General features: G+C 48.4%; 1 protein-coding gene across 1 annotated transcript; it reads left to right on the plus strand.

Moving 5' to 3' along the window:
• Positions 1-359: 359 nt before the first annotated feature.
• LOC120642974 (thionin BTH7-like) lies at positions 360-1,295 on the plus strand. The gene is made up of 3 exons (XM_039919524.1): positions 360-714; positions 801-875; positions 992-1,295. The coding sequence occupies exons 1-3, from the start codon at positions 474-476 to the stop codon at positions 1,093-1,095; spliced, it is 420 nt and encodes a 139-aa protein (XP_039775458.1). The 5' UTR covers positions 360-473; the 3' UTR covers positions 1,096-1,295.
• The last annotated feature ends 10,284 nt before the right edge of the window (positions 1,296-11,579 follow it).

Genomic DNA, 11,579 nt, shown 5'->3' on the forward strand with positions numbered 1-11,579 from the left:
GAGTCATAACTCATAAGCAACAGAACATCACTGTCATATTTTTAAAACAACCAGTAGTGAAAAAAAATTATCATTGCAGGTTTTGTATTATAATCTGGCAGTACTAGCTTTCACTGCTAGTTTGTATTACCAACCCACAATGGACCCTGAGCCCCGGACTACCCGAAATTTTCTTCATCCATCCATCCTTGGGGTTACTGCATGTGTTCAACAAACATGCATGCACTGCATTGGAAGCTAGCCTTCGTCTTTACGTGGGAAGAAGTCTCCAGCTAACCTTGATCTTTATGTGGCAAGCATGTGGTTCACATGGCACTCACTTAGGTATATCACAATAGTCATACCCGCTTGCAATGCATAGCCTGCTATAAATAGGAGGCATCACTTGCAAGTGCAGCCTCATCGATTGATCAACCCAGCCCACCAAAGCTACTATATTATTCCTCCGTGTTTGCAAAGAGAACCAGAGAGCCATGGGAATCATAAGCAAGGTGCTCATGTGTGTACTCATGCTAGGACTAGTACTGCAACTCGCCCAAGTAGAGGGCAAGAGTTGCTTCAAGAACACCGCCGCAAGACTCTGCTACAACACCTGTCGTTTCCCAACGCCCAAACCACCACGGGAAGTCTGTGCAAGCCTATGTGGCTGTATAATTCAAAAGGAACCAATATGCAAACCCCCTTATCCCAGTTTTAATTTGTTCCGCGACTCCGGTATGAATTAAGGAATTCAACCATTTCATTTTTTTTCCATCAATCAAGAAATCATTTCCCTCATATATAGCTGTTTTGTTTGCTAGAGGAACCAGTCAGCATTCAGCACTGCAGCATGGGGTGTAGGTCTTCCGTGTGTGCCAACATGAGCATCAACGACGGTACGAAAATGTTAAAACTCAAACAACAATAATAAGATACCTTTTTTCCTTATTTTTTTGGCTGAATTGAATGCCAAATAAATATGGTTCCGTGCTATATATATGGACATCACCAGTTGACGGCAGCAACGGGATGGAAACAATTGTGGAACGTTGTGGCCAAGGTTGTGACCAATTCTGCAAAGGGTATGCCAGCATCGAATCATCAGTTGATGCCTAATCATGCATATGCGCGTATGCACTGTGATTTCATGTCCAAGGCCAAGGGCACGTTGCTCCTTTAATTTGTGTTCAATAAAACTTGGATATCATGGATCGATTTTATCCAAGCCACTGTGTTGCCGGTTTTATGTATGTGTTTGTTTTTCCTTCTTTTGTCCAATAAAGGTCATCATGATGGATGCCATGTTCTTGTTGCAATGTCGTCCTGTCATAATCGGGATGTAATGATGTGTATGTGTTCTATCCTTGGACCATGAATAAACAATATAAGTATATACTTCATTTGTGTAATGATTTTTTTCACAATTCTATTGTCATGTTAATTCCTGCAAATTAAGTTTGGTACAGTGGGCATATTACTACCTTTCTTATTTTTCCAATGAGAACGTGCAATTGCTTCCTTAGCTATCCTACTGATGCAAGAAGGAATTAGCACATGTGTAGCTAAAGGATATTCTGTCTAGTGAGACATTTTTGAAATAGTCCAGATGTAAGAAAAGAAAGAAAAAAAATATGGCTACCATGATTTGATAATACGTAGTATTTTTCTGGAACCCAGCCTAGTTAACCAGGCCACTAATTAGCAGCCAGAACCACATTTCCAGACTTCCAAGGTTCCAAGACAGTTTTTTATATTTATGTTTGCTACTGACGTACTGTCAAACAGCAACTTGTTTTCCTTCTTCGCTAGCTAATTGCAGTCATTTATTCATTTTACAAACATGAGACAACTCACAGACTATATCGATTTCTTCTCTTCTTTCAAAGGAAGTTCAGAAACTGAGGTGTCCAATGTAACCATTGTGGGATGAAAATCTAACTAACTAACAATCACTACTGCAAAAAAGATTTTTAGGGGCGAGTAAAAACACATTTTTAGAGGCGGGTGCGGTACCCGTCCCTAATTCTCGCAGCTAAGAATACCATTTTTAGGAGCGGGTAACACGCCCACCCTTAAAAATAATGTTCATCTTACAATTGGCTCCTTCCGATCCGCATTGGCTCCCTCCACATATCGCTTACAATTACATTATTCAAAAATGTTCATCTTTAACTTTGGTTGAATTGGATTTGGACACTGCGTAGCTGCAAAGCTCACATGCCTATGCAGGTCCGGTCGTCCGGCTTCGCTACTATAGAAGATGTTTTCAGGCTGTCCGCACTGGGTGCGGAAAAAGAAATGCAACCTGACTTGCAATATGGTTTTACAGTAAAAAAGCCCGCAGCGGGAGACAGTATCCCGCACGGTAAAATCCAGTGTCGGCCTCCTCACGCTACTTCCAGTGCTGGTGCCGGGCGACGGTATCGGTTGACGCTGGAGCTGCTGGCGCTGCCGCCCGCAACCGTGCCCGGCCTCCGCAGCCCACCGCCGCCGTGGACGGAGAGAGAAAGAGGGGAAGGGGAGCTCGAGGCCACCATGGATGGAGAGAGAGAGAGGAAGGGGAGCTCGAGGCCGCCGTGGACGTAGAGCTCGTGGTGCCGCTCCTCCGCCGGATCTGGCCGTCCGAGCTCGACGCCCGCGGATACGCAGGCTTCGGACAACTGTCTGGAATTCTCTCTCTCTATTCCATGTCCCCCCTCAATGTACTATGAGCCGGGTATTTATAGGCGATGGTTTACCTTCCAATCCCCGTAATTTACACCGTAATGCCCTCCAACGACTAGATTCTTGGAATATTCCTAGGACAAGGCCGTATTTTTACACTATGCAGTGGGTTACAGCTTGATTCTTGCTCTGTTCCCGGGCCCGCTCTCGGACGTCATCATCTGTCCGCGCGGTCTTCGCCACCGTCGCCGAAACTACACAGGAGGCGCTGCTTCGCAGCTCTTCGCACATCGTCGCTCAAGATCTTCGCCACCGTGGCCAAAGCCATTCAAGAGACGCTGCTTCACAGTTCCTCGCGCATCGTCCCTCGAAGTCTTCGCCGTTCCTCGAAGCCCTTCGGAGCGAAGGCGCCTTCGGCCCTTCGCCTAACAGGCGAAGGCATGGTCATTGACGATCTCCGCTTTGACTCCGACGGTCCGCGGACCTTTAGTCGATGGCCGATGGTGACGTCCCCAACAGTAGCCCCTCGAGGTCGTCATCCCTCCTTGGAGGGGTGACGACCTCGACTTCTTCTCTCGAAGCGCCACCCTTCGGCCCACGTTCGATCGCTTCGCTGTCCCATCGAGGGCTGAGTCCTGTGCCATTGAATCGCCTGTTCAGCCCTGTGCACGAATCGAGACATCATAAATGTGTTACCTTATAATGGAGGATTGGCTTTAACCAACGTGGCGAACAAGGCATCGGCTCGCGCGATGTGTTTTCGTTTGTTGACTGCCGATGATGCCCTTCCGTGCAGTGAAGCGCCCAAAGTTGTTGGATGTTCTGACTGCGCCACCCCTTCGCAACACAGGGGATTCTGAAGACGATGGAAGCAAGGACAGCCCCGTCGCCCTAGCTCAGCCCATTACGGCGGTTGCCCCTGCCGCGAAGCCAGCTCCGCTGCTAGAATATAGCGAGATGGAGTTGGAGAGTGACGATGAACTTCCTCTTGAGGTCGAGTCCATCTTAGCTGCCTCCGAACTCCCAAAAACCACTGTCCCCGCCACTCCTCCTTCAGCCACGTCAATGTCTTCGGCTTTGACGTCTTCGTCGAGCAGCGAAGATGCCGACAAACGTGGGTCGGGGCCGAAGGGTCAACCCATATCTTCAGACAAGGGCACGATTGCTGGTGCCGGGGCGTCTGGTGCAAAGCCCGCGGTGTCTACCTCGACAGAGAGCAGCAGCTATCATGTGAGGTGGGTGCTGCTCTCGGTATGCCCGATGCGAAGTTGATCGGGGGCAATGTCGTCGGGAGTCTCCGGTTCTCAAGCAGCGACCGAGAGAGGAGATTTCTCGCCGAAGCCGGTGGCTCCTTCGGCAGCCCCCTTATGGAAAGACGCCTGATGGCTACTGGGATGAGCCAGATTCTCTAGGACGTCGAAGACCTCTCCCTGAAGGCCTTCGTCGCGTCCCGCAGTGCTTCACGCCAATTGCGGATTGACAGCGACCGAGCCTCTCAGTTAACGGAGGCGGAGGAGCGCGTGGCAAGCCTGGAGAAAGAAAAGGCTGCCCTTGAAGAGGCCCTTGTGTCTGCTCGCGCCGAGGCCAAGAAGAATGCCGAGGCCCATGAGGCCGCCCACCAAGATGCCCGCACGGCGGAAGAGGCGAAGGCTGGTGCCGAGAAAGCCAAAGTGGAGGCTGAAGAAGCCTGGAAGCTTGCTGAGGACATGCGCAGCCGCGGGAGGGAGGTCATCCAGCAATGGCATGACACTCTCAGCTTTGCCTCCGATGCAGTGCAGGCTGACCTTCACAGCTTGCTAGACAAATTCGGTCTTGAGCCCCCGGAGTTGTCGCAAGAAGTGGACGTCGAAGTCTCCGAGCTCTTCCGCTGGGTTCGCGCCTGTGTGGCGATGGCTGAATCTGGCGCAGACTTCAGGTGCGAGTTAAGCGCTACTGTGGCAGCGCGGACACTTAGCGCTACTGTCTGCGGCTTGCTGCCGGCGGAGGGCAGCTCTTCGACGGGTATTTTGAAAGCCCAGTTGTGGCTGCATCGAGATTCGTCTTTTGAATGGACTTCGCTAAATTCTCTGCGTCCCGACGCCCTTCCCGTGCTGCCGAAGAACATCGCGAAGAACTTTGCCAAGTACTTCCACGAGAAAGGCCGGGGGCTGATCAGTCTAGAGCTGGAGTGCATGACAGATCAGGTGATCCTTCGCCACTTTCTGGGTCATTTGTTTCCTCTTCGCTATGTTATTTGACTTGTCTTGCTTTTTCAGATCCAAGCTAAAGCTGAGGCCTTCGCTCGGTGACGTGGACGCCGGCAATCTGCATGGCGAAGCTTCCAGCGGAGACAGAGGCGGAGCCCATGGCGACGCCGCACCGGGGACTGGGGAGGTGTAAAAGATAAAACACTCTTCGTTGTCTTTTGTATATTTTGGGAATGCAAAAAACAAGAAATTCTTGTATCTAACTCCTTCGGTGTCTACGCAGGACCCTGCGTTGGCTCCTGCGCGGATTACCAAAGGTATTATTCCTTGGCGTTTGAACGAAATTTTTATGTTGCCGGTGAATCTTTTGTGAAGGCTCGTGCTCGTCGTCCCTGGCTTTCCTTTGAAGATTTCTTGTCGAATAAGAAATGTATTTATGAGCGTCAGAACACTGATACTAAGCGATTTTTTGCGAAGTTCCAGCATGATCCTGAGAAACACGTGAAGATTCTTGCTGAGCATACTCTTCGTCGTGAGATAAAATGGCTTCTAGACACCAACAGGACCTATAGTGCTCCCATGGGTGTTTTGGAACCGAAGCCGGAGCCTGTGGATGAAGAGTCGATGCCGCACGAGTTTATGTATCGTCGTAGAGGCATTTTTTGACGAAGACTTTGCTTAATATTGCGCTGCCTTGGGTTGCAGGGGCTGAGTTCGAAGCTTTTCTTCATCAAACCGCCGAAGGGATTTTAGATCGCATGGTCCGCGAACTCATATGTCATGCGGACCGCATTGTCTTCGAGAAAGAGTCCTTGGATGTAACCTGTTGATGTAATTTTTTTTTGCTATTGTGTAATATGTGGATGTACGTACTATGGCAAAGATTCGTATTTGTGATAATTGAGCGCTATTTTTTCTTTTGTTTTTGCCCTTCGACCATACACTATTGAGTTGCGAAGCGCCAACCCCCCTTGTATGGGTGGATGGGTGAAAATGAGGTCTTTCTTCGTTCGCTAGGTTGAGCGAAATCTGTCTTGTGAAGCGCCATCCCCCCTTTTCCTTCGGGCTAGTGTGAGAGCGACTTGTGGCTTGTTCGCCAGCACGGCAGTCGTGTAAAAGTGTTTTCTGCGAAGTGCCACCCTCCCTTCGCTCGACTGGCGGGGTCGGCGAACTATTTTTTCAATGCTTCGCCTCTTGTTCTTTCGGAGAGAAACGTCCTGAACTTCGTTAGGTGGCATTGGCTCTTTAGCTCGAGAAGGTCACACCTAGCCTTCGGCTTTCACTCGATAGGAGTTTCCTGCCTTAGGCTTTCGCTAGTAAGGTCTTCGTTAGGTGGTTTCCGGCTCTTTAGCTCAAGAAACTCTGACCTAGCCTTCGGCTTTCGCTCGATAGGACTTTCATGCCTTAGGCTTTCGCTCGTAAGTTCTTCGTTAGGTGGCTTGGGCTCTTTAGCTCGAGAGGGTCACACCTAGACTTCGGCTTTCGCTCAATAGAACTTTCCTGCCTTAGGCTTTCGCTCATAAGGTCTTCATTAGGTGGCTTCGGCTCTTTAGCTCGAGAGGGTCACACCTAGCCTTCGGCTTTCGCTCGATAGGATTTTCTTGCCTTAGGCTTTCGCTCGTAAGGTCTTCGTTAGGTGGTTTCCGGCTCTTTAGTTCGAGAAACTCTGACCAAGCCTTCGGCTTTCGCTCGATAGGACTTTCTTGCCTTAGGCTTTTGCTCATAAGGTCTTCATTAGGTGGTTTCCAGCTAAAGCGACAGATGATGTTCGGCCAAAAGAACCGCTTGCCATTGTTCGAACTGCTTGCCATTGTCTACTGTGACCTCCTTCGGAACACTAAAGCGACAGATGATGTTCGGCCAAAAGAACTTTTGTAGGGCTCCGGCCGTGATGTCTCTGAGCGCCTTGGCTTCGACCCATTTCGAGAAATATTCTACTGCAACTGCAGCATACTTGTAGTTTCCTGGTGCTGTGGGGAGTGGCCCAACAATGTCGATGGCCCACCGTGCGAGGGGCCATACCGGAGGTAACAACTGCACTTCGTCGGGTGGAAATTTGCTGTATGGGGCATGGCTTTGGCAGTTTGGACATGTGCGAACCACATCGTGTGTGTCTGCCACCGCCGAAGGCCAATAGAATCCTTCGCGAAAAGCTTTGCCAACTAAAGCCCTTGTTCCGATGTGCGAGGAGCACATCCCTACATGTATCTCTTCGAGTAGCTGCTTGCCTTCGTCACGTGAGATGCACTTTAGGAGAGGCGTGCAGACCCCCCTCGATACAGGTCTTCGTTGATGATTCTGTAATTTCGGGCGCGGATCGCCATCCTCTTTTCTTCCTTCTCATCCTCCGGGACGAAGTGTTCGCGAAGATAGGCCGTGATGATAGCCCTCCAGTCTTCGCTGGTTATGGCGTTGATGAATTTTGCAGGGTGTTCGGCACAATTTACGGAGCCCTACCTTAATGTTTCGAAGAACACATCTGGTGGCAATGGGTCATTTTGTACTACTACATTCGCCAGCTGGTTCTGCGACCTGGGGAAACTGCATATGCTAAATCCAAGAAAACACTTTTTCATGCTTCGCACTGCTGCTAAGTATTTTGCCAACTCTGATTTCAGTGCTCTGTTGGATTTGTTGATGTGGCATGTGATCAACTCAGAATCGGACCTGATAGATAGTCTTCGTGCTCCCAGCACTCTCGCCTTCCGAAGGCCCAAGAGTAGGCCTTCGTACTCTGCGACGTTATTCGTGCACCCTTTGAAATCGAGCCTTACTGCGTACTTCAGCTGTGTTCCCGAAGGGGCTGTCAAGATAGCCGAAGCCCCGGCTCCATCTCTCTGATATGCTCCATCACACTCAAGCTGCCATATGGTTTCAATCTTCGGCTGTTCATGCGAAGGCATAGTTGGTGTCCAGTCTGCGATGAAATCTGCCAAGACATGGGACTTGATTGCCAATCTGGAAACAAAGTCGATTGTGTGCTCAGCTAGTTAAGCAGCCCACTTGCCAATTCTGCCGGAGGCTTCTTTGTTCTCAAACATGTCCCGGAGGGAAAAAGAGGTTGGGACCTTGATCTTGTGGCTTTGGAAGTAGTAGCGAAGCTTTTGCGTAGCCATGACGACAGCATATGCCATCTTTTTCATTTTTGAGTACAACAGCTTTGAGCCGCTGAGGGCCTCGGAGACAAAGTATATTGGCACATGCGTCAGCACCCCTTTAACTGTACACTCTTCGACGAGAGCCGCGCTGATAGATGCGCCTGATTTGGTGATGTATAAGAGCAGTTCCGCTTTGTCCGAAGGGCTGGACATGATTGCCAAATTTTCAATGTATATCTTCAGGGCTTCGAAAGTCTTCGCCTGGTCTTCACCCCACTGCATGTTACCCACGCCTTTCAGTGCTTAGAAGAATAGGAGGCACTTTTCTGCGGACCTGGAAATGAACCTGTTGAGCGAAGCCAAGCGGCCTGTTAGCTTTTGTACCCCCTTCTTCGTGGTTGGCGGTTTCATCCGCCTGATAGCTTCGATCTTCTCTGGGTTTGCCTCTATCCCCCTCTCAGTGATCATGCAACCTAGTAGTTTCCCTCTTCGAACGCCGAAGACGCATTTCTCTAAATTGATATGAAATTTTCATTAGTAATTACTCTGTATACCTTCTGTTTAGAGTAATTTTTGCTGAATTTCTTGCTGTTTGAGTACTGAGTTGTTGATTTATTAGCAAACCATGTTTTATTTGCTATAGGAAACAACTATTGTTGGCGCTCCTTAAGTACCCCTTTTATCCCTTGTTTATCCTTGATAATGGCATGAATTTAATATCAAAATCACTAACCGTCCTAACCCCGGCCTAATTATTGGTCATTTTCACACTTGCACATATATTTTGGAGGAACTTCGTTTTTGCAGGTTTTTTTGGCCTATTTTGGAGCATGAAATGACGAGGCCCGTGATCGAGCGCTAACATGGAGAAAGACGAAGGCCAAAGCCTAAAGGAAGGACCAAAGCCCATGTTGATTCGAAGCCCATTCATGCACATCCATCCTCCAACAGAGCCCAAAGGACCAAGCCCATGAAGATGAGATCAAGATACTTCGGGATTAAGCAAAGCAAATGAAGATTTAAGGAAGGATTCTCTATCCTATCCTTTCCTCGAAGATATCTCCAAGATAACGACGTCCAAAGGGGTGCAATCGGAAGGACATAAACTCTAGAAGATGCAAGGAGTCTACACGCGAAAGATGAGACTGAGGCGGGCAGGAGTCTACACGCGAAAGATGAGACTGAGGCGGGCCCGAAAGAGGGTAGGCCGGCCGGCCTAGGCCCATGAGCCGGCCGGCCTAGCCTATTTCCGAGGCGGTTCGGCCTCCCCTTCGACCGGTGGCTTCCTCGGCTTATAAATAGCTCGCACCTTATTCAAGTCGGGGCATCCATCCACCCAGAACTCGACGAAAACCTAGGGCCAAGACCGGAGGGAGACGACGACCGCCGCAAGTCTTCGAAGTTTTCTAGGAGATGGCTTAGGCCGCCCTAGCCGCCATGGCCTCCCTGCGTGGTTGTGCCATGGTGGAGTTCATGAGCTAGTTGGAGTCGTCAATGGTATGTACTCGGTGGTGACGATCCAAACGAATCTATTATGTGAGTAATGATAATCATGTGTTCCGAATCTTTTAGCGACCATGTTCTCTCTTTCGATTTCGTTCTCTTCTTTGGGTTTGCTTCATCCTAGATCTATTATCGAGATAGATCGCTTAGCATGATCTTGTAGTCATGGTGGCTAGAGGTTCATGGCGGAACTACCAAAGGGGGTTCGACTTGCTTCAGGGTGCTTTTGTCCAAAGGGGGGCATCGTGACAGGGCGTTGCTTTAAGTAGATGGGGTATCGAAGGATCGGATTGGAGATTTTGGGTTTAAAGATGCCATTGATTGAGATGCATGATTTATTTGCTCGTTAGCTTGAACTACAACTAGATGACGATAGGCCTAGTCATGTCTTTGGTTTAGCTATGGTTACGCCTATGTTCATGGATGAGATCAACCTTTACACAACACTCATATCTATTAAAGGTTACTCTATATGTGCAATTCATGCTTCATGTTAGGATAGATCCGTTAGATTAGATGGAAAACCTTGGGTAGTTCTTTGTCGATCCACAGATTGATAAACCTTGGGGGAATACTATAAGGGAAAAGCTACACGATTCCGTGCGCTTGCGGTACATAAATTAGGGCGCTAAGGAGCGTCAACAACTACCACTTGCTTTATGAAGATAGTGTAGTTCATTTGTGAAGTTGATCATGTTGTTTTGTGGAGTAAGAGATGTTAACTAACTACTCCATAAATGACTGCCCATGTGTTAAGTTTGTTTGCTAATTGTTAGACTGCAGTTTCTTCGCCTCGTGTGTATGTTTATAATACTATTCTTGCATCACATATAGATACAACTGAACTAGCTGACGGGACGTACGAGTTGATTCCGGAGTCTGAAGGAGGTGATCCAGAAGTCTAGGTGAACGCTGCTGTACTAACTGAAGCCCCGGACCAAAGTTCGGAAGAGCCCAAGGCTGTTTTAGCTAGCGACTACCGAGAAGGCAAGCCCCGGACATACCCAGTATTTCAAATTATTACAATTTATAGTTATTACTTACTTGTGCATTTACAGTTCCTAGGATCTAAATTGAAACCCTAGATGCATGATCCCAAGAATCTATGTACTGAACACACTAGACCTGAGTTCGAATAATTGCTAAGCTTATAGGACCGGTAAAAGTCGAGTGATTGCCTGTCACTCGCGAGCTCTATAGGAATTGCTTGTTTACTTTCTGCTATCAATATAAGGACGACGGACGGGGTCGTGTTCGATATCATGACCTTGGGTGAGACCCCGTCTGAGTTGATAAATTCTGCTAAGGTCCCGGTGTGTGGTAGCGGTGGTTAAGTTTTTGAACGTACTAGCCACATGCCGTAAATATGGTACGCGGTAAGCCTAGTAGCCGATCGGACCGGGGAGTGGATATACCTTTCACTCTCTCTTAGAGATAGGTTTTATTTATGTTTATATTGCGCAACACCATGGGTGCAGGGAGGAAGTTGGTACCCTGTAGTCGGGGAGAGTGACCCTATCCACAAGCCGGAATGAAAGGTCAACGGTTGTTTGGGAACGACCCGACGGTGTTCCAAACGTGTGTGTTAGGTCTGCCTGGCCAAGTCACTAAATTCGATTCGAATCGTTCGCTTCTCACGGTTTGGGACTGCTTGATCCCTTTGCAACACAGAATAATAAGAGTAACATTATATTGATCAATCTTGATGTTTCCTTAAAGTTCTACCATGGTTGAATAGGAGTAGTTGCTTACCTAGAATGGTTAATCAACTAGAATCTTGGAAGCTAAAAGTTGAAAGTAAAGACCTACTCTTTATTGCATTTCAGCAAAAGGAAAACCAGAGCCTTACAAAGCCCTGCATAGTCTAGCTAGGTGGATTAAGTATATCCGTTGATGGTTAAGTCTTACTGAGTATTAGTATACTCAGCCTTGCTGTTGAAACCTTTTTCAGGTATGAGTTTTGAGGATCAGATCGCTAGTCTGACTTACCCCTGCTCTTTGCCTGCTGGCTAGTCTGTAGAGTGGGATCCGTCTTCGACTGGCAATGATCCCGACGAGTGATACCTTGCTTGGGCTAGCTTGGTACCCTTTTGCGACGTGTTGTAGCCGTCGTGTTTTCTTTCCGCTGCTTAACTCCAAACTTTAAACT

This window comes from Panicum virgatum, chromosome 7K (genome assembly GCF_016808335.1).
Source record: "Panicum virgatum strain AP13 chromosome 7K, P.virgatum_v5, whole genome shotgun sequence".
NCBI classification, from domain to species: Eukaryota; Viridiplantae; Streptophyta; class Magnoliopsida; order Poales; family Poaceae; genus Panicum; species Panicum virgatum.